At 40.4% G+C, this 26,504-nt stretch overlaps 2 protein-coding genes and 1 pseudogene across 2 annotated transcripts; all 3 read left to right on the forward strand.

Annotated features, from left to right (window-relative positions):
- Positions 1-65: 65 nt before the first annotated feature.
- LOC140244323 (uncharacterized) lies at positions 66-7,733 on the forward strand. Its single transcript, XM_072323967.1, has 8 exons — positions 66-272; positions 1,022-1,456; positions 1,821-2,271; positions 3,833-4,167; positions 4,847-4,991; positions 5,677-5,813; positions 6,613-6,727; positions 7,486-7,733. Exons 1-8 carry the CDS (start codon positions 66-68, stop codon positions 7,731-7,733), a joined length of 2,073 nt encoding a protein of 690 aa, XP_072180068.1.
- A 6,236-nt stretch (positions 7,734-13,969) lies between these two features.
- Positions 13,970-22,306, forward strand: LOC140244325 (probable E3 ubiquitin-protein ligase HERC4; annotated as a pseudogene).
- A 408-nt stretch (positions 22,307-22,714) lies between these two features.
- Positions 22,715-26,154, forward strand: LOC140244326 (ubiquitin-protein ligase E3A-like). Its single transcript, XM_072323968.1, has 5 exons — positions 22,715-22,818; positions 23,295-23,480; positions 23,929-24,103; positions 24,814-24,916; positions 25,907-26,154. Exons 1-5 carry the CDS (start codon positions 22,715-22,717, stop codon positions 26,152-26,154), a joined length of 816 nt encoding a protein of 271 aa, XP_072180069.1.
- The last annotated feature ends 350 nt before the right edge of the window (positions 26,155-26,504 follow it).

A 26,504-nucleotide genomic window follows, 5' to 3' on the forward strand; every position in this document is an offset into this window, starting at 1 on the left:
TCAAACCTGTATCTGCAACGTCGGCGCCATCCACAAACCTCAGTGAAGATGAACTTTCGCTGCACATGTGTGCTCGTGATTGCACTCAACAACGATCGTCGCGCTTGTGTGCGTTCGAGTTCACGGCAGAATGGTACTACTCCATGTCTAAAGCATGCTATCGATGTCCTTTCAACTCGACTGACTGTGAGCGGCCGCACTGCATAGCGCTGAATGGGGTTCAGCGTCCAGTCTTGTCCATCAACCGCCAAATTCCAGGTCCGAACATACAGGTATATAAATGGAAGCAAATTTCAATGATAACCTACTAGTCAAAATAACCAACCATTACGAATTCAAGGTGGTCTTACAGATGAACTATTAGCATACCCATAACCTTTGATTTTTTTTTTTTTTTTGTGGTGGTACACTTAAAAAAAAACACTTATCGAAGTTAAGAATCGATTTCACTTTTTTTCCTCAGAGTAGTATCATGACAACAAAATAATATGTTAAGCACATGGATTAGTCAAATACCTGTCGGCCCTTGGCTTAACACGATCACGTGATAGTGAAACATAATGTATCACCATGAGTGCTCTTGACTCTGAGACCATATAGTGCTACATGTAGTTTATTACTTTGCCAACAATATCTTTGTATAAACCTAATTCAATGGCAGTTAATCTCACGGTTATATAGTTGGAATAAGTTTCGAAAATTCCAGTTCAGTTTCACTATTATACTTTCTGTCCATCCAACAAACTGTAATAAATGTACGATATTCAAAGTATACAATTTTAAAATCATATTTCTAAGAAGTACAAGACATAAAGTATGATACAAAATACATGAACGAATGAGTGTTAAACGAAAAATAATCTGCATACCTTTTAAGGCTTACAAAAAAATTCTTGCCATAACAACAGGAGTGATCTACTGAATTACTAAGTTTCCTTTCCTCAGGGTGTATAGATGAATACTGTCCAAGTAAAACATATCAACAACGGGAATTTGCCCATTGTTTCTTTCCCCTGTTAAGGTATGTCAGGGTGACCGAATTCAAGTGAAAGTTCACAATCTCCTGGACAACTCCGAAGGTCTGGCGATCCACTGGCACGGCCAGCATCAACGCCATTCTCCTCACATGGACGGGACGTCGATGATCACGCAGTGTCCGATACCCCACCCACAGACCTTCACTTACGACTTCGTGGCCGAGACACCGGGCACCCACTGGTGGCACTCCCACTCGGGGTTGCAACGGGCCGACGGCATCTTCGGATCCCTCGTCGTGCGGCAGGCCAAGGACGTCGACGAGCGCGGCGACCTCTACGACGTCGATCGCGTCGACCACGTGCTCGTGTTGTCCGACTGGACGGACGTGATGGCGATGCAGCACATGATGATGGACCTCCATGCCGACGGGCCTGGGGAACCGGACGGGCTCCTCATTAATGGGCGTGGCACGGGACAGGTTTGTCTTCCTCACTATTGTGACGTTGCTTCATCCCTTTGTAAATGATTTTATAAGATGTTACGTAATAACATTATATTATCACTGACCCACTGCCTTCTATATTCACTTGATTCCAACATTTTCTGTCATTAAAACATTGTTCCATTCAAACTATGACGATGCATAGTTCGGATGATATAATATTTAGTTTGCGGTGTACCATAGCGTGATTCTGCCTATCACCTTGCGAAGTGATTCGGGACACAAACAACAAATGAAGTGTCTCCCAGAAACAAGTAGATTTCCCTGTCTTTCTATCTGCATTATTCCTTGTAGGAATAACTAGGCCTGTAATTTTAAAACGTTCTGCTTACATCAACAGGTATTTGAGAAGGACGGTTTGAAAGCTGAACTTCAGCGCAGAGTATTTAGTGTTACACTCGGATTGAGACATCGATTTCGGACGATCAACACCGCGGTGACGAATTGCCCGCTAGTAGTATCGGTAACCGGTCATACAATAACAGTAATCGCTTCCGATGGTTCGCCATTCGATCCGATTTCAGTAAAGGGTTTCGTGATATCGGGAGGCGAGCGATTCGATTTTGTTCTCGCCGCCGACAAGCCGATAGATAACTATTGGTTGTGGGTGCGTGGCGTGGAGGGGTCCGAGTGCGAAGGTATCGAACAGCTTGCGATATTACGTTACGACGGAGCGCCGTTAAAGGAGCCGACTGTAGAGTTGGATGATGAGGTGCAGAATGGCGTAATTCTTAATTTGCCGAACCAGGAATGGATGTCGTCCTCAAGGCCCGGTCTTGTTGATTTGCGAGGTGCGTATGAGTATTTCGAGGCGTTGACATTATGAAAGAGAATAAGATAAAACATGCGTAATCTTTAAAGAGGAAACAAAACCTTAAAAAGTTATCATTAATACATTATAATACCTTGATCACATAAGGAATTACCATCATTACAGCCATCATGTACGCATCAGGATATTTCAAGTCGGAGCTACATAGACGAGGATTACGTAATTCGTTTAGTAAAAGGTATGACATCCGTCGTAAATATAATTTTTTTAATGTATGTGTATGGGTTTTATGTATGTATGTCACTTGACAAGTCTTCTTGATTCACGAAGATTTTCCATTTTACGGACAATAAGTAGATAAAGTGATAGTTTCTCAAGTTTACTAGTACAGTACTCTCCGCATAATCGGGTAGGCTCGGGCAGAGCGTTTCTTACCCGATTAAGCGGAGTACCCGATTAACAGAAGAACCCGGCTCATTCACAATGGACACACACAATGTGTATGTACATGTACATGCATTGTACACTGCACTAAACACTTGTCTGTCTATGCAATTGTGAGTGCCAGCTACATGTGCAATGTTCGTTTACGTGTGACAAGTCGGTACGTGTACATGTGCTTTCATGTTTAATCACTCCCCAAATGATCTGTCTGCTTTGCAAATTAAAGGGAAGGTAAACCCAAAGAGCAATGTGGATTGAGTGAAAGCAGCAACATTAGTAGAACACATCAGTGAAAGTTTGAGAAAAATCGGGCAATCGATGCAAAAGTTATGAATTTTTAAAGTTTTGGTGTTGGAACCGCTGGATGAGGAGACTACTAGAGGATATGACGTATGAGTGGACAACAATACAAAGAAAATATAAAGGATATTCAACAAAAATTAACTTTTCTAGAATTATGAAAGAGCAGTGGACCAACCGCTTTCAGAAAGCAGGGGGAATAATTGCTACCCTCAACATATGTCAATATCAATTTGATGGAATTTGTAATTTTCATGAAAAATGGATTTTTGTAGTATTTTCTTTATATTTTCTTGATATTGTAGTCCACTCATACGTCATAACCTCTAGTAGTCTCCTCATCCAGCGGTTCCAACACCAAAACTTTAAAAATTTATAACTTTTGCATCGATTGTCTGATTTTCTTCAAACTTTCACTGATGTGTTCTACTAATGTTGCTGCTTTCACTCAATCCACATTGTTCTTGGGGTTTATCTTCCCTTTAAGCAGAGAATGCGATTAGCCGTGGAAAATTTGACATTCGTGATTTCTTAAAGTGTTATATATGCGATGAAATGTGGGTAGAAATGAGATAAGAATAAAATCAGTTACCCATTTATGCGGAGAGGCAACCCGATTATCAGGTAATTTTAATGTGCATTGGAACTGATTCTGACATTACTACCCAATTAAACGGAGTACCCGTTTAAGCGATACCCGATTACGCGGAGAGTACTGTATTTGACCTGGTTTTTACATTTCGAGCTGAAATGGTCAAGAGGGCGATCTGTGAGTCATTATCATTGTTGTTATTGTTCCTGTCGTTGCTGCTTCTTTTATCTTGTGACATCTATAGGTCTGAACATATCACCTGAAATTGTCCGAAAAGACCCAGATGTCACGCATTATATCGAGGTCGATTCTGTCTACCGTAACTCTCCCAAGCTGCATCACCCGCTCTACTACCCCGTAGAGAAAGGCGGCCAAAAGGGCGCCACCTACACGGCCAAACGAACTCATATGTTGAACAACATTAGCTTCGCACTCCCACCCGTTCCCGCGCTTAGCCACCACCATCTCGTGTCCGACGACGAGTTTTGCACGAAGGAGTCGCTATTGGCAACGACGGGGCGAGACTGCGGAAAGGAATACTGCAGCTGTATTCACGTGATTGAAGTCAAGCTAGGTCAGGTAAACTATGATATTGTACCTCTTCCATGGATTATGCTAACGCAAAGATTCAATCACCTCCTCCGCGTTTTGCTATTGTTACAAAAATATATTTTTTGCTATCAGGAAATCATCTCCCTGCTGCTATGTATCTAATTCATATTCGCATGCAGACATTTCGGTACTCTTTTGAAGGTACTTGAAAGGTCATTACCATGATTACTGACCAGCGCAATGATAAATTCCCTCACAGTTTTATCAAAAAAAAAATGCTGGTATCGAAGTTAGTAATGTGTTTTATTTCAATAAAATGTCTTTTAAAGATTCGGCTTCACTATTTGAAACAAATTCTGATTCAGTCACTTCAAGATTGCAAAAAGCAGTGACATTTGAATGAAAATTTGTCAGATGCCCTGATATGGCGACATTGAAATCAGAATACAACAGTTGAAATAAAGTGGAATGAAAAAGAGAGCAGCTTCTTTCCACATTTCACTGCCACATTAAAAGTGTATACCTATATAGGTGTAGTACACGTCAAACACAAGTAGGGCCTGCATGTACAATTAAAATTTTCTCGAAAGGTTTGCTGATGAGGAAAGTAGAGTATCCTTCCCTTATCTTTGTTTCGTGATTATTACCTTCTCTTTTGAAGACGAATATTCTGCAGTACTTTTTACTCCATGACATTGTCTGACAGGTTGCGGAGTTGGTACTCGTTACCAAGTCACAAAGGGAATTTGAACCACACCCTCTTCATCTCCATGGAAACCACTTCTACCTCATCGCTTATGATAATGGCGACCAAGTTCCTCTGGAGCAAGTGAAAGAGATGAATGAAAGAGGTATAAAACTTTGATCGTTGGTATAGCGGGTATCCGTGGTAACCTCATGAGAGGTACGAATCTCTTATATTTCATAAATAAGAATGAAAGTCCATCTTGTCGATTCTGACAATCAACGAAATATGACAGGATGCGTTATATCGAGACACATTTTCACCATGAATTCCATTCATCCTATTATCTTGTTCGTATATTGCCTTTTAAGTAACATTAGTTTTCCTTGTTAATGAGGTCAGTACTCAGTGATCCAAGAAAATGTACGTTTGACTAATTCACGTCACGGGTGCACGTCACGAACTTGACGCCCACGAGTCATACAGCCCACGGGTCATATAGCCCAGGAGTTAAACACTATAGTGAAAAAGGCCCATTATTAAGCTCGACATCAACTAAGATTGGCCCACGAGCTATACGGTCCACGAATTAGACAATACATGCAGATAATGCCCATGAGATTAACATTTAGCTACCAATTTACCCGAGCTCGACATTAAGCAAAAACACCCACGAGCGCGACTTTACATCACTTGGGTTTGGGTTTGACTTGGGTTTTACACCTTAGAATCGAGCTCGTGGGCCTCATTTGCCTAGTGTCCAACTCATGGGTCTGTTAAACTTAGTGTCGAGGTCACCGTCATAGCGTCAAGTAATCACTAATGATTCACACGATGGATGGCCTCTGCAGGAGAATTGGAGAAAAATTTAGAGCGCCCTCTCCGGAAAGATACCATGATGATGGCCCAACGGTTCGTGATTCTGAGACTCAAGGCAGACAATCCTGGGTGGTGGCTGTTTCACTGTCATATGGATCTACATCAAGAGGTAAATCGGAGCACAAAATCAGCTAAATAGAAAAAAAAAAACACACAAAAGTGACATGCAGACTAATCAGGAAACATCAATTCCCATCTTTTTGTTTTTATTTTTCCATATTGAAATTAATTGCACGTTGCCCCAGCTATAACCCAAATACAACTCCATCATCATCAGCATCATCATCATCATCATCATCATCATCAACAACAACAACGACATCAACGATTGACACCATCGAAGAGTATTCAGAACGTGAGGATATGAAATTATGCGTGTATGCATACATATGACATATTTCTTTTATGTTTTATCATGTACAATTTTAATGATACGTTCAACATTTTTTTTCCATTATCATCTCTATGACTTGCTATTCAACCATCTACATGATCTACAGATGAGTTTATCGATCTCTCTCTCGCTCTCTATTTTTGTCTATTTGTCTTTCAGTTCAAATAGATTCAAGTGAAATTTTATTTCCAATGACACTTTTTTGTTGCCGATGCAAATTCAAGAAAACAAAACGTACAATGTATTACAGCAAACATATACATAATAATTTTACATGCGGAGAGCTTTTAACCAGAAGACACTAAATCCATTTAATTGAAAAACGATGAATTTAGCGCCTTTTGGAAGCGAGCTCTTCAAATACATTACATATGAGACTAATATTGTTCAAAAATAATTGAGTTATTGGAAAAGAGAGGCCCACGTCTTTCTGTATGTATCCATCCATTTCCTTATCATCTGTCTCTCTATCTTTGTGTATGTGTGTTTCAACCCTCCTTTATATGTGTAACAGCTCGGCATGGCGGTCATTCTCAGGGTTGGTGATGATGCCGATTTGCCCCTTCCTCCAGACAACATGCCCGTTTGTGCGCGAGACGATCATTCATACAACACCAAACCCAAGGAAGGTTAGGAATACTAGTACAGTGTCAGCGATATTGAAAATGCTTTCCAATTCCATAGACTCTGTACCAACATTTTGTTGACACATTTCAGAATAGAGCAGAGGGCCAAATAAAAAAAAAATGATAATGAAATAAAACAAAATAAAAGAGACTATACCCATGTGGGTTTGCCATAATTATAGTGAAGGTTGTTAAAAGAATGCAACGCCTTATTAGAGTTGATTATGTGTTCCTATCCTTTTTGAGGGAGCGGGTTTATAGACTACACCTAACGTAGGTAGGATCAAACAATGCATAGCAAGAATGGAATTACTCACTGCAGATCTGTGGAGAGTGTAACATGTGATATTAGATTCATCCAGATAACGGATGTTGGATCTATTATTTCTTTATACTTTCGAATGTCGTGCAATGAAATGACATCAGCAACACAAAGTATCATGTTTTGTAACGGATTCTGGTTTGAAGCATCGGTTATAGTGATACAGGTATACAACGCTGACAGTGTCCTCTGAGATGATGATGGTAAAAATATGTTTAGTGAAGAGCATCCATCCAAGAATTCTCGTAGCACACCTTGCCACGGTAATTACGTTCGGAATTTGTGTTAGGCTTACTTGTCGTTTTCGCTTGATAGCATTTACAACATAGCTACACTATGTATGCACATTGTGCTATGCTTCATCAGTGTTTTTATTCCGTTGCATGGGGTGTAAGATATTAGTTATACATGTAGTTTATTTAACTTTTTGTGCCTGCAGAATCTCCGGGAAACCAAAACGACGCCCCCATGGAACCATCGGACTGCGATGTGTTTTGCGCCACTCCAGTAGCATCGTCCGTTACCAGAACCGCCCTGTATTTATCGGCCATGGCCACGGGTGTGCTAATGACTTTAGCGACCATATTCGTCGTTGCCTCATGCAGAAAATATCGATCGAGGAATAACAGAGTCAAATACAAGAGATTATCAAATGGCCACTTTGAGATGACACTGATTGATGGTTAAATGACAATTGTTGTTGTTATCAGCATTGCTAGCTGCTCATTTTATTCATATCCATTCAACTCTTTCTCCATACAATACGATATCATTAAAATGTTGTCATCTTCAATATAATTCGTGCAATTATTAACCTAAAGAAAAGGCGATTACCGGGCTCAAAATGCATCGCACTCGAGCTGCCAATGCTCTCACTCCGTTTAATCGATGTGCGAATTAAATGTAGGTAGACAATTTCGATTTTTTTTTTTAGTATTATCTCTGATGAGATTTTTTGGAGTCGAGACATAAAGCAATGTGTGTCTATAATGTTCTCACAGTGTTCTTTTTCATACCATGTTCTGTCATAAAATAACATCTGGAAAGCTTGCTTCCAAAAGGCGCTAAATCCAATTTTTATCAACGGAATTAGCGCTTTTTTGTTGATGTTGAAAGCTCTTCGATTATATTGAAAATAAATCCACCCAAAAAAACCCCAACAGCCCCCACTGAAAAAGAAAGCAACAATCACTCAAACACAAAGTGTGTTCGCAAACAAAACCACTGCAAAAATATATGCTTATTCATTTATTTATTTGATGGTTTGCTTGCTTATAATGCTTGTTTTTTAACGAGTTCTTCTTTGAGTGATGATTAAAATCAGTTGTTGACTGTCTAGTCTACTCATCGATTTTTGAAGAACTTCTTTGATTGTAATGTTATACTTATGATGAAAGAATTACAACGGTTCGGGGACAAAGAAACGTAGACAACACAGACGAATCGATGGTTAAAGAAGGGGACGACTTGATTTGCTTTGCTTTGCTTTGCTTTGGTTTGATTTGATATGATTTTGATTTATTCTCTCTATGGCATTTCTTTACAAGTACATCAATTCTCAGACACTTCATTAACACTCTACAAATAAGGCATTACACAGTAGTATGACTATTTTGCAGCAGTTTTCGTTGTACAACCTGTACATCTGTAATGATAATCACATACGTTACATCTTCATTTTCATACAAACGATTGTCAAGAATAAACACAAAGTTTGACTGTTTAGAATCGGTAATGATTGAAATTAATACAATAAAAGAAAACAAGGGGGTCCAACATGATGCTCGTGGAATACAGGGTTAAGGAAAAAGACAGAAGGAGAGGGGGGGGGGGGAGAGGGAGGAGAGAGAGAGGGAAGGAGAGAGAGAGAGAGAGAGAAAAGGAGAGACTCACGGAGAAAAGAGAGTAAGAGGGGGATGATAGAAACCTCCCGACGACGACAGCAAAAAAGTTGTAGTCCAGGTAGTTTAGAAGGAGAAGAAAGAGAAGAATAGAGGGAATAAAGAGTAATTAAACCGATAATCTAGACGTGGTTATGATTATGATGATAATTTTCGTATTGAAAGAGAAAGAGGGGAGGGAGGAGGGGGATTTTTAAATTTTGATTTTTCACATGTTTTCCACAAAGAAAAGTGAGATTGTCACAGCAACTCAAGCGAATTCGAATCGGAGGTAGTAATGCCGTCACCTCACAGGACATGCACTGACCTTTATATACATTTTCATTAAACCTTAATTGACGTGAAATCGGTAATAGGTTGTATGTGTGTCACCAGTCAGTAATTATAACCTTCGGGGCAAAGAGGTTGTAGTTGCTGAATTCTTGACCAAAATATAATTACTGTATCAACGGGGAAAGAAGAATGCATATTCATACAGGAGCGTTTAATTTTTCCTCCCTAGACGCCCACTAAGAACAGAAGGGGGAGCCATTTGTACCCCTAAGGTCACCTCCCCCCCACACACACACAAACGGACATACATCCCTCCACATCTATATATATATATATATATATATATATATATAAAAGAAAAGTTCTTCCAACCCTTGGAATGTAATTGAAATGGAATGTAATAAAACAACTAAAATAAACCACGGGCACATGAGAGTAGAAATTAAAAAGAGATTCATGGCACTTTCGATCATTTTCGCAGTTTTACCATTGAATGGCAATAATTTTACGCAGCAAAAGTACATACAACATATGCATTCTATTTTGTTGACTCACAGTTAATGACGATTGTATGAAAAAAAAAGACCGAGATGTAACGTGAAATATTTCTTTTAGAATATCACATAATGTTAGTACATACAGTGTCATAATACTTTTGACATATTCGCCAATAAGTAAGACTAAAAAAATGATATTCATATTTGCACATTACATTATTTCAAGTTGCAAGGGTTCAGTGGCGGATCTACAGGGTGGCCGGTTAGGCGGTTAACCCCCCCACTCCCTTCGGCTCGTGTTTGCTTGTTGTTGCTTTCTACGTTTACAGTTCTTGCCACGACATATCAACCATAGGGCCAAAAAAACCCCAAAAAAACTATTGCCATGTAGAATGTTGAAGTGACGGTAGCTGACACTGTACTTTATCTTCCCAAGTATTTCCTCATTGCGCCTAAACGATGTTGATGTCAAATGTTTTCAGATAGTTCAACGAGTTCCTAAGTCAGTAGTCTCACCATGTGCCTCATAGTTCCTTGCGATATGTTTATATCTTGCCATTACAAAGCTTGATAAGATTATGTTTACCCAGGTTTACCCTCGGCTGATGAGGCTAAAGTCCGCTATATGCCCACTTAATTTGGAGTCTCAACATGATTCGAGGGATATCACACTTCTTCCCGCGTAGATTCATCACAAACATGATGTAAGGGGGTGACACAATAATAGTCCAGTGTTAATGGACTATGAGCGGAAAGCAAATAATAAATTGCCGCAATCTATTCCCTGTGTAATTATAATTTGGAAAACTTGGATATTATGCGCAACACACAGGCCTTATGTAACATAACTAGGAGCACTTTGATACTATTCGTGACACACAATGGATGTTTCCCCAATATGTAATCTAACAAAGTTCTTTTCCCCCAAGTGTCTGATGCACGCGGTGTCGAATTTGCGTGCTGTTCGCTACGTTGCTCACACCGAGTTCTTTTATTACGGGAATTCCCCGTTTGAGAATACGGGGATTCCCCCAGAACGGGGAATTCTCCCAGCCCATCCGCGCATCTTGTGTTGGTCGTTGCGCAATCACAGTGAAGCGCCAGTGATCATTGCTATGCCTGGGTTTACAAGTGCCGCGTATTGCTCTATCAGATCAGCAGCATAACATCACTATATATGGCGAAGTGGCCGTCATGCAAATGCGTCGATACGGCAATTTCGATGATAGAAAGTACAGTGAGTGGTGAGTACACCTGGAAGTGTCGACCAAGCTAGAAGCACGGTAACAGGTTGTTTCTGTTGTCCGAGAACTTTTGGTGATTTGCTGCAGATCTCCGGGGATACAGTGAAAGGGAGTGGTAAGTATGAACAGCAGCTGTTGACATTTGAGTAACTTTGTCTAGTCGGTGCGATATCCACACTATATGCACCCGAGTCACAGCAGCGAACTCTCCGCGTACTGTAAGGCCACCAACCAATGCCAGTCGCATACAGCTAAAACACTCCATTTAACACGATAGCAGGGTTTACACCTATGACGGCAGAAAGCGGACAAAAGATGTTGAAGTATCAGGGGCGTCACCAGCTTGTTTTCAACGGGGGTGCGTTTTGACATTTCATGTAACGAGTTTTTTTGGATAGACATTTGGAATTTAGGAAGCTCTCAATCCCCAGACTTTAAGTGATTTTTTAAGGGATATCAAACGGGGAAAGGGCACCGGCGTAGCTAGGATTTCATTGTTTCAGTGGGGGGATGCTAGTATGCGAGGGAGAGAAGCGACCGAGCCCGAGCGAGCGGAGCGAGCAAGGGGGAGGGGATGAGAGGGGGCGTCCCCCTCCCACGTTGAGAACTTTTTGCATTTTGATGTTGTAAATGGTGCAATTTGGTACTTGTTTTTGCTTGTTTAATCGACTTGAAAACAGTCCCACTTGTTTAAGGTAGCAGTACACTCTGATGTAATTATTGAACAATTTGCCTATAAAATAGTATCATTGAAATAAACTTCCTGTTTTTAATATTTACACTGAATATCATGAACGCGACCAAGCAAGAGCGAGAGGAGTGAGCGAGGGGGAGGATGTGGGAGAGAGTGTCCCCCTCCCATATTGAGCACTTTTTGCATTTTGATGTTGTAAATCTGCCGTTCTTAGCCATATTTTTTCGCTTTGGAAATCATAAGGGGGCGCACCGGTGGCAACAACTGCTGGCAATTATAACTGACAGCAACATCAGGTGAATTGCATAACGATTCAATGCGAGCGAGCGAAGAGAGCGAGCTTAAAAATTTTACATTTTACAGTCCAAAAACTGCCGTTCTTAGCCATATTTTTTCGCTTTGGAAATCATAAGGGGGCGTACCTGGCGCAACTGCTGGCAATTACTGGCAGCAACATCAGGTGAATGGCATAACGATTCAATGCGAGCGAGCGAAGAGAGCGAGCTTGAAAATTTTGACATTTTACAGACCTTAAACTGCCGTTTAAAGCTATATCTTTTTTGCTTTCGAAATTAAGGGGGGCGCACCGGGCGCAACTGCTGGCAATTACTGGCAGCAATGTCAGGAGAATTTAAATGTGAGCGAGCGGAGCGAGCGAGCTTGAAAATTGTGACATTTTACAGTCCGAAAACTGCCGTTTGTAGCTATATTTTTTCGCTTTGGAAATTAAGGGGGTCGCACCGGGCGCAACTGCCGGCAATTACTGGCAGCAACTTCAGGAGAATGGCATTACGACTAAATGCGAGCGAGCGGAGCGAGCAAGCTTGAAAATTTTGACATTTTGCAGTCCAAAAACTGCCGTTTGAAGCTATATACTTTTTCGCTTCGGAAATTAAGAGGAGGGGGGGGGGGGGGGGACGCCCGGTGCACCCCTCCCCTGGATCCGCCACTGGTAGTCAAGGGTGCCGGTTTATGTTCATGACTGGGGGAGGTATGACCAGCGAGGTGGCGTCGAAATGACCAAGCGGGGGAAGGATGTCCAAAATCTGCACTTTAGAGCGTCCCCTAATTGTGCGTGTTTGTTTGTGTGTGTGTAGTAGAAAAGTTAGGAATTAGCCCAGGTCAAGTCATTTTATTGGCAATGCAAGACAATTCTATTTAGGCTAGTATGTAAAGCAACACTGCAAAATCAATGATCTAGCTTTGATATAACGAAGCGTAAGGTACAAAGGTGTACATTCTACATCACATTGCGCAACATTGCAGCGACTCTTTTTGCCGTTCGGATGTTCTGAGTACACTGCTCACATCCTGCTTATATGCAGAATGCCAACCAGGAATCACGCTGAATCACAATACTTATCTCTGGACTTTTTGAACAATGTTTCACACTATATACCTATTTAATTATGGTTAAAAGAAATCATAGAAAAATATCTTATTTCTTGATCACCCTTTCATTCAAGAGCAGTTTACTAACCCTCGAAATACTATTTTGGTAAGTCTTTTTTTATTTTTTTACCCAGCGGATGGGGGGGGGGCACCCCCCTCCCCCTCCCTCCCCCCCCCCCCCCTCCGTAGTTACGCCACTGCTTTGGGGTGAAATAATTGGACAGATTTCTAACAACAAAGCAAGAAAATCTTTTCATCGCGGGAATTATGATTATGTGGGGTGGGGCAAACGGTGCGCTTGCCTTCCAATATTTTTGCGGGGGCAACATTTTTGTTTGCAAGAGAATTTGTGTGAAAAGGTATATATGACAGGTAATCTATTGCATACAATGAAAAGAAGCGTATATTTGTCATAGTTTGAATGTCAGTTTGCAATGACCTAAAACTGATATGAAAATTGACATTATTTGTATACGCGAACATTATTGTATCCCTTATTTTTTGAAAATGAAAATAGATAAACTTGAACTTGAACTTGATATGTCTGCATGATCATACACTGCCTCACTTTTGCCATTTCTTGTATTCGGTGAAGAGTGCTAAACAGGAAAATCAGCAGCCATGCGAGTTGACCGTACGATAGCGATCTTCATGCTTGAGATCCTTTGTGGGACATGATCTGAAAGATCTTAAATATCCAGCTTATATTCATCCGAAGAATACTAGTATTATACTCCGCAGCAGTATCTATCGCACTCCGTTTATCTCACATGCCGATTCTGTCATTCGTGTTACCCATCTCAAAACCACCATCGCAATGTCATCAAAATTGTCTACAGGGACAGACTGCCAGGGCTAGTTAACAAATAACAGGGCTAAAGTTAACCACCTTCTGTCCTGCTCGATTGAAGCAGTAGAAGTCATGGCAAGTGACTCCAGACTGGGGAAGGTGCTGCAAGAGATAAGCCAGCGAAGCCGGGATGACACCGAGCTGACAGCAGACCTTCACTCAAAGCTGGTGCAGGCTCTCTCTCCGTCTTCACTGTCCGCTGATTTCCGAGTCAGCAGTAACTTTTGGTGAGTATTCCATTGGCTTTAATCAAACTTTGAACAATGGGATGTATTGTTATGCTTCACTGGACAATTAGAATAAACCCATAATTCAAAGACCTTTTGAAACATCTTGGTGGCGGGGGGCAGATATCCAAATATAAAGTGAGCAATATTTTGTCACAATGACTTCCCATTAAAATTCATGTGATTATGATGTTGTGTTCGGGTTATTTCTATCATGTCTATCACATGAATTCATCAAGTTTTAGAGATGACTGCACATTACAAGCCCTGCTTTTTAGTTTTCCCTCCATTTTCAACATCATTAAGTGTATCATGCATCTTGACTACACAATTTATTATGTGATTATGTTTTTATATATTTAGAATATGTATATTGCTTTGATCAATACGATGTGTTTTGTATACACTGTAGTTATACTCTTTGTTTGAAATGAAAATGAATAAGTGAAATGAAATAAAAAAAAATACTGTATACATTATGGAGTGGAACAATCTGGCACATTGGATGCACTCAGAAATATAAATAGAAAAGATGTGTACAATATGCAGCAGTATCGCAGCTTCAAGGCACCCTGTGATGTAACCACTCACCTAACTAAATCTAAATGCACATGTTGCGCCTAATGTAACAAACCAAGATAGCGTTATACAGTAAAGCAATACAAGCTTCTTTTTTTCATATGAATCTTTAGAGCAGGAAATATGTAAGAGCTGAACGTAATAGGGCCTACAACACGTATCAGAGATGAAAGGGATGATATAGTATTGGTTGAGATGACGATTCAGCTTTTAACTTCTTCTGAGAAACTCAGAAACCACTTAATGAAATATTAAAAAGCATACCATTCGAATAGGAATTCATTAGGATTATTAGTATCAATTTGTTTGGATATCTCGGGTATTTCAAAACCGATTTTAATGAAATAAACTTTGAATCCCTCATAGATTTATATGCCCTTTCATATTCATAAAAGGTTCTTTACCTCACAAATAAAAGTTGGAAACCTGAAGTTTCGTCTCAACCAAAACTATGCCATCCCGTTAATCGCAGCTTCAATAAGGCTACGGTCACAACCCCCAAAATCAGCCTGCTCGGCGACCGGTCGGCGAGTTTTTAGCCAATTTCGGTAGGACAACGACCGGTGACCGACCGGTGACCGACCAGAAACTACTGATTTTTAGGGCATCGGTCGGTCACCGCTGAAGTTTTAACGCGGAGTTAAAATTTCAGCGGCGACCGACCAGTTTTCACTCGCTGCCCAAAATACGCTCGGTGTCCGAGCGGCAACCTCCCAGGCACTGGCCTAATCGAGCGGTCGCCGCCGAGCGATTTATGAAACAAAAATGATAGAGACAAAAATGACAAAAAGCACAGAAGAACATAAGGGCATAGATCGAGCGGTCGCCGTCGAGCGATTTAGGGACTAAAAGTCACAAAGATAAAAAATGACAGGACTAGGGACTAGATGGGGAAGAGAAGCCAGGGCAATGTGGAAGAAGCAGGGGGAGGGATAGAGGTATAAAAAAAAAAAAAACCCACACCAACTTCTCAGCATCTCAACATCTCAACATCTGGGCAATCAACATGAGGGACATGAAAGACAGGGACAACCACTTTTTGGCAAAAGAGATGATAGCTAAAAGTTAGTGTCGATATGTAAACTTCGTAATAATTAGTATTTGGTTTGGTCATCTTATCATTTTTTAAAGGCCTACTGAATTAATGAATGACAAAAGATGGGGAGCTGAAAATATGTAATAAAATAAGAATAGAAAAATACTATAAAATATAGAAGCAAACAAAGATACTTGGGAATATTCTCATCTATTCTAATCTTTGTTCCATGTTGGGTTTTCCTCCCTTTTGTTTGATTTCCTATCCTAGTTATCTGTGGTTTCACTCTTGATAGCTGAGGTTTAGTAGTTGGTAATTTAACTGTTAAATCTTTGCCTCGAGTTTTATCTTAATTGATTAATTTAACACATCACAGATCACATGGGTTTATTAATAAACCCAGGTAGAAATTTCCGGCAGAGACCGGCGGGCGGCCGCCGGTACGCCTACGGGACGTACACCGGTAGATGACCTATCGATCACCCGTCGGTCCCTGAGCGATTTCATAAAAATCGACCGGTGGCCGGTGGGAGATCGTCCAGTTCGGTTACTGCTCAATCTCTGCGCGGAGAAAATCCCCCATATTTCGCAAATTTTTAACCTAAAATCGACCGGCGACCGACGGGAAATCGACAGGGCATCGATCAGGCATCGCTGGGGTTTTACAGCCTGCTCGACATCTCCAAAAACTGCTGGGCGGTGCCAACATTTCAGCGGCGACCGAGTAGGCTACAAATCGGTCGGTCGCCTCTCAGAGTGGTAAACATATCCTTAGTGCAGTATAGCCTAGCAGGTAACTTGCTCCCAAGAAGCAAAATTATATGTCACGTATGTGGAGGATGATATTTTTTAGGTGATTTTATAAACACTGTGCACTCAGGGTCAGCTTTGAAATGAGAAGGTGCACACTCAATCTCCAATCCCAAAGCAGCCACATGTTCTTATTGCTCCTGCAGCAAATCATCACATTAATTTACATACCAGTGTATTTTGATAATAGTTCAAGCGTTCATCTAAATTGTACACATCATTTATCATTTCGGAAAGATTATTTTGTATGTTTCAACTGTATCCACGTCACTTTTGATTACTGCTTTCCTTGTTATGTCTCTAAAATGACCGCATGAGGACATAACATATTCTACCCTTCACCTTTGATAGCTATGTGGACACTGAGGATGATGACCAATACTTTGATGTCGATCAGGATGCTTTGCGTGAAGCATACCAGCACATCGCTGACAAGGATCATATCCTGAAGCAGGTTTGTTTCTTCATGCCCTAAAAACATGCATACACTTATGATGATATAATGGTATGTTTCTATACCATATATATATATATATATATATAGCATATATATTAAACTTCTACCTTTTTTCTATGTCATCAATGATACACTATGTACTACTATTGTGAGACACCTGAAGACTTGCGGTTGAGGTCTATTACATCTCAGAGTGTTGAAACATGTTTTTCACTGCTAGTTGGTAAAATCATCGAGAACTGGAGCAATCTAACTGCAACGCAGTTATCAAAATGTCTCCTCTTTTTCATGCAGTGTTTCACTGTTTCACTGTTTTCCAGCCAATAGTATTTCAGTTATCCTTACCACATTTCAGTGCTACTGGACAGGCCTAGCTGTAGATATGACTGGAAAAATGACAGTAGCCAAACCATAATGACCTTTGTTCTCAACCTCTGATCCTGAATCCTATCATTCCATGCAAGAATTGGCTGTTACGTAATAAAAACCAGTGGACATAAGTATCTGAAATGGACTCGATGTTTCAACTAATAATTTACAGCTCAAATAGCTTGATCATGGCTACAAGTTAGCAGCCACTTTGAGACTGTAGCATTATTCCTCCCACCTTTCTATCACATTATTCATGCTAATGTACCCCGCCCCCCCCCCCATTTTTGTTCTTAGACGCGCAACTGACGTACTAGAACGCAAATTGAAACCCACGATAATGACGATATTTCAACCTTGCGTAGATGGCCAAGGTGATCCACAAAGTGCACCAGGATCTGGGAACGTTTCTGTGCGAATCTACCAACAGGAAGGACGTACGTCTGATCCATATTCTCTTGGAGTGTCCCACTTTTGATAGAGTGGAAGAGGAGTGGAGCAGAGAGATCGTTTTGGATCTGGCCAAGACGCTTCTCAAATTGAACAAGAAAGACAAGAGGAAATTCAAGATTTTGAGTGAGTGTTTTCCTCCAAGACAAACTTAGATTGTGTTTGAGTTATCAAATCCCACTACTGCTTTGCCCAAGATTCTTTATTTTTGTAAAATAAGTGGTCATGGTGTTTATCTTGTTTCAAATCTAAGTCGTATGATTGTGTGTGTGTGTGTGTGTGTGTGTGTGTGTGTGAAAGAGCCATACCTAAATGTAGGGCCTATAGCTGGGATTATTAAATTCTATTACGTTGTGTAATACTCCAAGACAAAACAATCATACAATTTCTGTTATGTTTTGAAATAAAAAAAAATTAAAATGTCAAAACTGTGTGTCACGTCTTCAAGATTTAAACACTTAGTATCATAGCAGTTGTCTTCTCCATACAAATGCTGCATATTCCACGCCCTGTATTATATTGTGTGCTGTTTGTCCATCTGTAATTGTTTACTTGACACGACAGAACGTCTGATATTGAGAGTGTTTGTTAGAGGGTGTTGATGTCAATGTAATGCAAAGATGCTGGTAGCGCTGGATTTGGGGTTGATTTTGTTTTGTTTTGTTTTTAATTTCCCATTCTCTTTATGTGAGTGTGGTTGCTTGGTTTCAAGGCAGGGAAGCGCACTGAAGATGCTCAATATATTGTGCTTCATGTGTTTTTTTTTTTTTTTTTGATACTCTGCGTAAACTGTTCTTGAACTTATCATTAATTTCTAAACTTTACGCCTATTTTGCTACATTTCCGTCCTCGCATACAGGTGCGTGGTGGTACCAAATCCAGAACTTTTGGCAAGGACTGTCAGCGTGCTTCTCAAGGCTCTCCAATGCTTACATGGGCCAGAGGCATACATAAACCTCAACCGCGAAGATGTATATCTGAAGACTCTGAATCTCCTTCATGCGGTAGGGTTACTTCGGTTAGGAAAGTTCGCAATTGCACAATGAAAATTACTATCGAAGTTATAAGGAAATAAAGTTGTGAAAAACCATGCGGTGTCAGGTATATGAGTAGGGCAAAGCAATTTAGCATGATCAAATACAATCGACCATGCATTTGCCAACGGGCCCCTTCTGAACTGATCTGTTCTGAAAGGGGACTTGTATCGTATGTATCAAAAGGTGGCGTCACACTGTTCCAAAATTGACACATGATGACCATACGTATATTAAATTTTTCAATTTCGCACAAAGTCGGCCCTGAACTTGGTCAAAAAGCCAATCAAAAGCATAAGCAATTAGTACGATTCCTAGAGAAGACCAAGGAAATAAGATGGCTACACTAAGATTTTGCCACCGTTCACGAAGTTGCTGCTGGAGCTTAAGAAGCTCCTCTCGAATTAGGACATTTCCTTTATCGTGCGTCCATCTTTACTCGATTTCAGTACAGCGTAAAAACACAGTATTCACATTGTCTACACGTCGCGAACCGACTCCAAAGCTGACTTGCCCTCTATTGAAGCGAGACAGCCTTTAATGTGAGCACTCCCACATCAATACCGTGTAAAGCCTTCCTGCTTCGCTCCTGATTTGAATGCAATTTTCACTGTTTTGCTCAGTTGACTTATAATTTATTTACCGGTGTGAGAGTCAACTTGACTGTGGAGCCCATTTTCACTCCAAGGTAGTCGTCATCAACTCCAGAACTTATGTTTCCTTCCTATGTAGCTTCGAGACATTTTTCTCTTATAATTCCTTCATACATCAGCCTTGTTTAAAGAAGCTTCATCTTTTCTTCTTTTTTTTTCTCCAGGTAAATGGAGCGCACTCGGGCGGCAAAATAATTCCTGACGAGAGTTTCTACCTTCAGGGTTTGGAGTCTGTTGTGGTGAAGAAGCATCTTGATATCTACTCCGAGAAGGAACGAGCCAAGCTGGCACAGCTGCCACCATTCCATTACGCACTGGTACTACAGCGTAAACAGTGTTCTTATCCTTGAATTGGCACATTCTCGTGCAGTGTATAGACATCAAAAGAGTATCGTAAAAGTGATATAAAGACTCAAAATGAGGAAAACGTCAATCTACACATGGCAAATAAGCTTTCTCTGTTCCAAGGCACGTAGTTTGTTTAACTGTATATGTTTGATTGAAGTATCTTCAATAAAGGTACAAGTTAAATTTGTTAGACATTGGTGTCTTTTGTGATGTCACATAATTATAAGATATGGTCATCCAGGAATCTATTATGTTCTTTGAGACAATTGAAATTCGAGCGCTTTTGAGTATGAAACACTTTGAAGAATGATCCTTGAATGATGTCCGTGAGTGTCATGACAGTTAATATTTCTTTTAATACTTCTATCGTCGATAACTCTCTTAGGTCACGAAGCCACTTTCCCTGGTGGAAATTCCTTTCTTGCTTCCTGTGTCAGTAAAGTGGAGGATAGCTTGTGAAGAATTCGCCGTGGAACAGAGGGTAGGTGCCTACCAGTAGGTGGTTGCGTAACTTGCTTAGATTAGAGAAGTAGTGGTAAAGTGATGATTGCTATCGCATAAAAAGAAAAGGGGAAAATGTCGTAAAAAGAATATGGTTCAAATTAGAATTCACCTATTTCCATGAGTGAACGCTCAAGGAAAAAGCATCGGCTCTCCCGGCCAAACTTTTTGGGCTGAAAGACAAATCAAAGGGAAGAGTGACTTGTCTTTACGTGGCACGTGGTCAACATCATGTGTACACAGACACACGATATGGAGGTTGATGATACTTTCCAAGGCTTGTTTTTACTGTTCAAGTATACTGATTGTTCAAAGCCAAGGTGAAGTGTATAGGTGTGTACCCTGAAGGCGATGGTGGAGAGGGACGGGTCAAATTTTAAACAAGCACCTGTAACCAGTAACAAGGTACAATCCTTTACACTGTTTCCATGTTTTGTAGTGAGTGACTGATGAAGTCCTGTCAAACCATGAACAATTTGTAATCAACCCTACCTTAGTGGTCATCCCCTTACAGTGGTCATATGTCAACAGAGGCCTTTGGATGTGAAATTCTTATGGCGATCCTGCATTGCAGCGCCTATCTGTAGCGGTCAGATGTCTTTAAAGGCCACGATTCATGTTTCCATTGACTAACCAAGGAAGTAGATATAGATCGACTTGGCATTCGATTTTTCATTTTCAGCTCCATATTGATAGTTTTTGTAAACGAAATCCAATGAATTTAACTACTTGATATCTTTAACAGTACTCGTGTCGAAGACTGTTCAGTACATTCATTAAGTTTGCTTTCTTTCACATTTCAGGCTGAGGCATATGTATGCCAATTCCATAACCTTCAGGAACTGTTTATGACAGGAGGAGGTAACCCCTTTGCCCCGTTCTATCCACATCCATGTGTCCCGAATTTTGTCCCTGAGCAAATTGGCTTTGAGATCGACAGGGAGAAGGTTGTGGAATCGGCGATTGAAAATGTTCGATTGAGGGCTGTGGGAGAAATCAGGAAGCCACTGGAGATTCACTTCATCAATGACGTTGCCTTGGGCGTCAATGGCGGAGGACCAATGAAGGTAACGGCTGTGTGCTTCCTCTTTTTTGCCGGAGTGTTTGTTCCTTTGTAGAGAAGAAAGAATTCTGTAGGGACAAGATTCTGTGATCAATGACTACACCCTTGTATCAGGGCATTGCCCTGTTCAAGGTAGTAAGGCTCTGAATCTTGATTAGGAGATCATGCATTGGACACTTGTCTTGTCTTATGCGTACATGAATAAACGACATGTTTCACCCATTTTGTCCCTGTTGACCTAGGTGTTTAAGTCAGTGCTATACAAGTGGTGGGGAAAATCTCTTTCAGGAGAACAGCAATGGATATTACCCTGAGTAAAGAAGATTATGTTACCATGATTGTTCATCATGAATGGTACTCGGATCACTGCAGTAAACTGCTCCCACTGAAAGCCCAGCCAAACGCTAGTTCAACTCTATCATTTGAATATCTCTATTAGATTCACAGACATTATTCTTCTTCAAATAGATGAAGTATATACAACTGTAGTTTCTTCCAGAAGTAGTCACTGCCGGGCGGGATGTACCGGAGGTGGATGATTATGTCCCGAGCCCCCTGCCCTTTCAGACAATATCGCTTTCGTGCATCCTCATGTTATTTCGAGGGAGTGCGGAGAACTCGCCAATAGCGAAAATTAAAGGAATCTAGTGCATGGTATTGCAGCAGCCCTAACTTTCTTTTCTCTCTCTCTCTCTCTCTCTCGTATTTTGGAATGAATTGGTGAAAATTAAATTATCAATGTGTTGACTTATTATTTCCTACCAGGAACTCTTTCAGATGTTCTTTGACAAGCTTCTCGAGCCAGGAAAATATCCTGTCTTCAAGAGAATAAATGATCCAGCCATATCTACAACATGCTGGTTCAACAAGGTGTGTAAATGATATCATTCAATTTCAATTAAGGAGAGATGATGTGATGATTAGAAGATTACCCGAAATTTGCAATTTAGCGTTTCAACAAGGTGTGTGCAATGCTTTTAACGAAAATAAATTTGGATTTCTTGATCTTCCGTCCATCAACCCTCTTAAAACATGTTTGATTTTAATGAAATCCAGGTTCCAGTTGGGTCCATTTGAATGATTAATAACAAAAGAAAACGTAACAGTTTTACTCGTATACAGTGAGGTGATATATTTTCCAGGTCTGGAACTAAACTTATTGCGCTACCTGGCAGGAAAAAAAAAAAGAAAGAATCAAAACGTAATCGCAAGACCATATTATAACAATATTGTTATAAACCATCTTACGTAATTTCTTATCCACTGATACAGGATTTCCATGACCTCGACATGTTGAAGGCCATCGGGAAACTCTTTGGTCTGATGATCTACAACAATGTCATCATCACTCTTCCTTTCCCGGATCTCTTCTACAAGAAGATCATGGTGAACATGTCAGTACCAATTTTTGCATACTGGCATATGTGTGTTGGCTGTGCTGCATTTCCCCTTGATAATAACTGAACCTTATTATCATAGCAAGATGGTTCCCTCCCACTGTCACTTGCGTCCACTATGATATGGATCCAGCATTAGGGAGACAGTGTATAGAAAATGTGTGCTGAGCATTGTCAGCAGTAAAGTATGGATCGATACAATGCAGTTGAAAAACATTAAGGAAACACAAATGTGTCTCCATAAGGTGTAGTGTCTCTTTAATGCAGTAGTCAATATTGAAATATCATATGCAAATCATTCGTGTCCAGTCGTTTGAAGTCAAGGATCAAGGTTTTTCAGGTCAGCAGTGAATGATGTCACATAATCATTTGCTTTCATAGTTAGTATGATTGAATCATCGATTTTAATCAAAAATCCCATGTTGATATGTTACAACTGTAATAATAAAAACAAATCAACTAATGTTTCACAGAGTGTCCAGTTCGGAGGACCTGCAGCTTCTAGAACCAGATATGGCCAAGCGCATTCAGTCCTTATCACAGTATTCTGAAGAAAACCTTCAATCCATGGAGATGACGTTTGCTGTAGACGACTCCGGAGGAGAAACCAAGGAGCTAAAAGAAGGTGGTGATGCAGTGATGGTGACAACAGCCAATGTGTAGGTTTTAATCAATGCGTTTTGTGTTAGGCAGCTTTGCGCTGAAGTTTTCATATCTACTAAACAGTCAACGTAATCTTCGACAAGGTAACTTCGATCATACAAATTACAAAAGACATTTCAAACTCTTTGCAAAATTATTGTGAAATATTTGACAAGTTGATACTGACTTATCAAACTACTGTTTCATGTGTAGGTACATACCAACCCGAAAATTAGTGTAGTATTGTGACATCTCAAATTCTATGATTCTATAAACCTAGAGAAAACTTCAAAAGTCGAAAAATTTTGAACGGATCAGCAGATTTTCTTGAGATTTTCATCAGGTGTGTCACCAATATTTCACTGAATCTGCAGATGTTTTGGGAAACTTTCCCCTAAATGTTAAAACAGGTTAAATCTTCTATGTCTGATCTTCACCCCCTCCCCGTCTTTACTCCACCAACAGCAAAGAGTACATCGAGCTGTACTCCAGATACCACACGGCTGAAGAGCAGGTGCAAGCATTCAAAAGTGGATTCATGGAAGTGACTCCTGTAAAAATCATCCAGAGGCTTTTTAAGTGGCAAGAGTTGAGGGAGCTGTTCCTCGGTGGAGAGTTCGACTGGATGGCGTTTGAAGAGGTGCGTTTTGTTGCCCCTTCCCTTCAGTTCGCATTGTTAACCTGTTCTCTCCATTTGCCTCTTCGCGGCGTTATACCCCTACATGCCCGAAGAACGTTAGCCTTTTGCAAAGGCTGCTCGCAATAGACTCGCGTACGGCGGGCGGTGGACTCGCGCACACACAGCGATCGGATGCGTCGCAGCTCGCCGATCGCGCGCTTCGTATGCGAGTCCATTGCTCTCTGTGTGCGTGTGCTGAAATTAAAGCGAGCTGCCTTTGCAAAAAGGCTAGAAGGAACGTGTTTCTCAGTTGTCCCCCTTTCTTCGGTTCAATTATTTCTTTCAGTGATAAAAACCGGTATGAAAGACAAAAAGTAAAAAAGTAAAAAAGAACCAACGATATTCTTTTCACAGATCTTTGCCGAGATTTATGGTGCAGTGAGACACTAGGAATCTAAGAAACTAGTAAACGTAGTCTTCAAATGTTTGAAGTGTATACGAAGCCAGAATTATGGACAGTTCTTTTATTATCTTTGTCAATTGGCTTTAGAACACGTGATTTTGATGTTGCAGTAGCTTAATCGTTAAATTCACGCCCGGCCTTTCTTTTTTTTTTTCTGTTGTCGTTAGAGTACGTTTGCTATATTGGTGCAAGTCACTCGATCGAAATATACAAAATCCATCGACTTCAAGTAAAAAAATAAATACAAACATAAAAACCTTTGTTTCAGAGCTTTCGGTACGAACAAGGATACACAAGAGAACATCGAGTCATCAAAATGTTCTGGGAAGTCTTTCACATTCTTCAAGAGGAAGAGAAAAGAGAGTTCTTGAGTAAGTTGCTTTACCAAGGAGCTTCAAACAATCCTTAATTTTTCCTTGCATATCGCAGCAGTCAACAGCTTTGCTACTGTTAAGACTTCCACGTATGTATTCTGAAAAAAAAAAAAAACGAAAAAGCAAAACAAAACAAACAAACACCGCTGCACAAGTCTTTCAATATTCTGTTGTGAAATACCATGTCATACTACTTTGGAACTGACAGTGTCAACTTGGGAGTCTAATAAAAATGCTCTGCAGAGTTTAATTCCTCAATCTTTAAGCAGGTACTGCAATAGATAGGGTACGTACAAAGATTCAGTTTGTCGTTTGCAAAACCATGATTAGCAACACAGTCACCGTGACAGTGCTCTTTTTAATGAGAAGCCAGCATCTGCTTGGTGGAAGCAATTTTTCCCTATGGTCCTCATTTAGACTCGCGAGGGTTAATATCTTAATATTAGACGACTGTTTCTGGTTTGTCTTTCTTTTTTTTTCTGGCTATTTCTATGGGTATTCACCTGTGTGTTTGTAAAACTGTAGAAATAATTTTAACATTTTCATCGTCGTTATACATTCGGCACTGGGCAATACCATAAGCACCTGATATATAATTGCAATGACAAAACGTTAAAATCGAAGCGTCGAAATTGAGTGGTTTGTTAAATGATGGCATGAATGAAAGAATAAATGAATAAAAGTGTAATTAAAAGCAGTAATTGGTGTTGTTACATGTGTGAAAAAAAGTTTCAGCTAGGTGAAATAAAGCTAGCTTTACACCTTGGGAGATTTTTCTTTTTAAATGAAAAAGATGGAAATCGGAAAAACAAAATAGATAAGATGTCAATTGACTTAATATACTGTCATAATAAAAATGTTGAAACTATATAATATATGTATGTATATATATATATATATATATATATATATATATATATGTATATGTTTATTTGTCTATATGAATCTGAACATATGCTGCCTATGGGTACTCTTGTATCCCCGTAGGATTCTTCACTGGAGCCACACATGTACCTGTTGGTGGATTCGGAGTGATTGGTCCTCGGATGTGGCCCATGGGCGGGGTAAAGGACTGTCGCGGGGAAGCACCGGAGGAAATGTGCCCGGAAGTGAACACCTGCCAGGGGTACGTTGTGCTGCATCTCCCCATGTACAGACGCAAGGAACACCTGGAATTTCGGCTAAGAAAAGCTCTCAATATCACCACAGGTTTCCACAAGTTGCCCCAACCTTGAAGGGAAGAATGGAGGGAAGCAACAGCTATGTGCTGAAGAGCCGAGAATACAGTGACATATTTCTGATTTCAAGAACGTGTACCTGTTCATCCGTGGCGAGATGATCAAAGAAAAAAAACCCACCAAAACACCCATCTAAAGACAGAGAGCGTATCTTACAGAGATAGCAAGTATTATGGATGCGATTCCATTATACTCCTCACTCTTGTATTATGTGAGGAAAAGCAGGATCTAAACAAACTACAAAGAAGTAATTATGACTACAAAGGTGTTGGCAAAAGTTCAGGTGGTTACTGGTGTCTGCATAATGAGGGCAGACACAGTTATGCCTACATGAACTAAGGTTTCAA

The sequence above is a fragment of the Diadema setosum genome, chromosome 21 (assembly GCF_964275005.1).
Source record: "Diadema setosum chromosome 21, eeDiaSeto1, whole genome shotgun sequence".
NCBI lineage: Eukaryota > Metazoa > Echinodermata > Echinoidea > Diadematoida > Diadematidae > Diadema > Diadema setosum.

What these genes read in the sequence shown, in the direction of transcription:
- LOC140244323 (XM_072323967.1), top strand. Translation starts at nt 66, where the DNA reads ATGTGTGCTCGTGATTGCACTCAACAACGATCGTCGCGCTTGTGTGCG. An exon ending in CGGTCTTGTTGATTTGCGAG is followed by an intron (nt 2,272 to 3,832) that starts GTGCGTATGAGT and finishes TGACATCTATAG; the next exon opens with GTCTGAACATATCACCTGAA. An exon ending in ATATGGATCTACATCAAGAG is followed by an intron (nt 5,814 to 6,612) that starts GTAAATCGGAGC and finishes TATGTGTAACAG; the next exon opens with CTCGGCATGGCGGTCATTCT.
- LOC140244326 (XM_072323968.1), top strand. Translation starts at nt 22,715, where the DNA reads ATGTTGAAGGCCATCGGGAAACTCTTTGGTCTGATGATCTACAACAAT. An exon ending in ATGGTGACAACAGCCAATGT is followed by an intron (nt 23,481 to 23,928) that starts GTAGGTTTTAAT and finishes CTCCACCAACAG; the next exon opens with CAAAGAGTACATCGAGCTGT. An exon ending in ACTGGATGGCGTTTGAAGAG is followed by an intron (nt 24,104 to 24,813) that starts GTGCGTTTTGTT and finishes CCTTTGTTTCAG; the next exon opens with AGCTTTCGGTACGAACAAGG.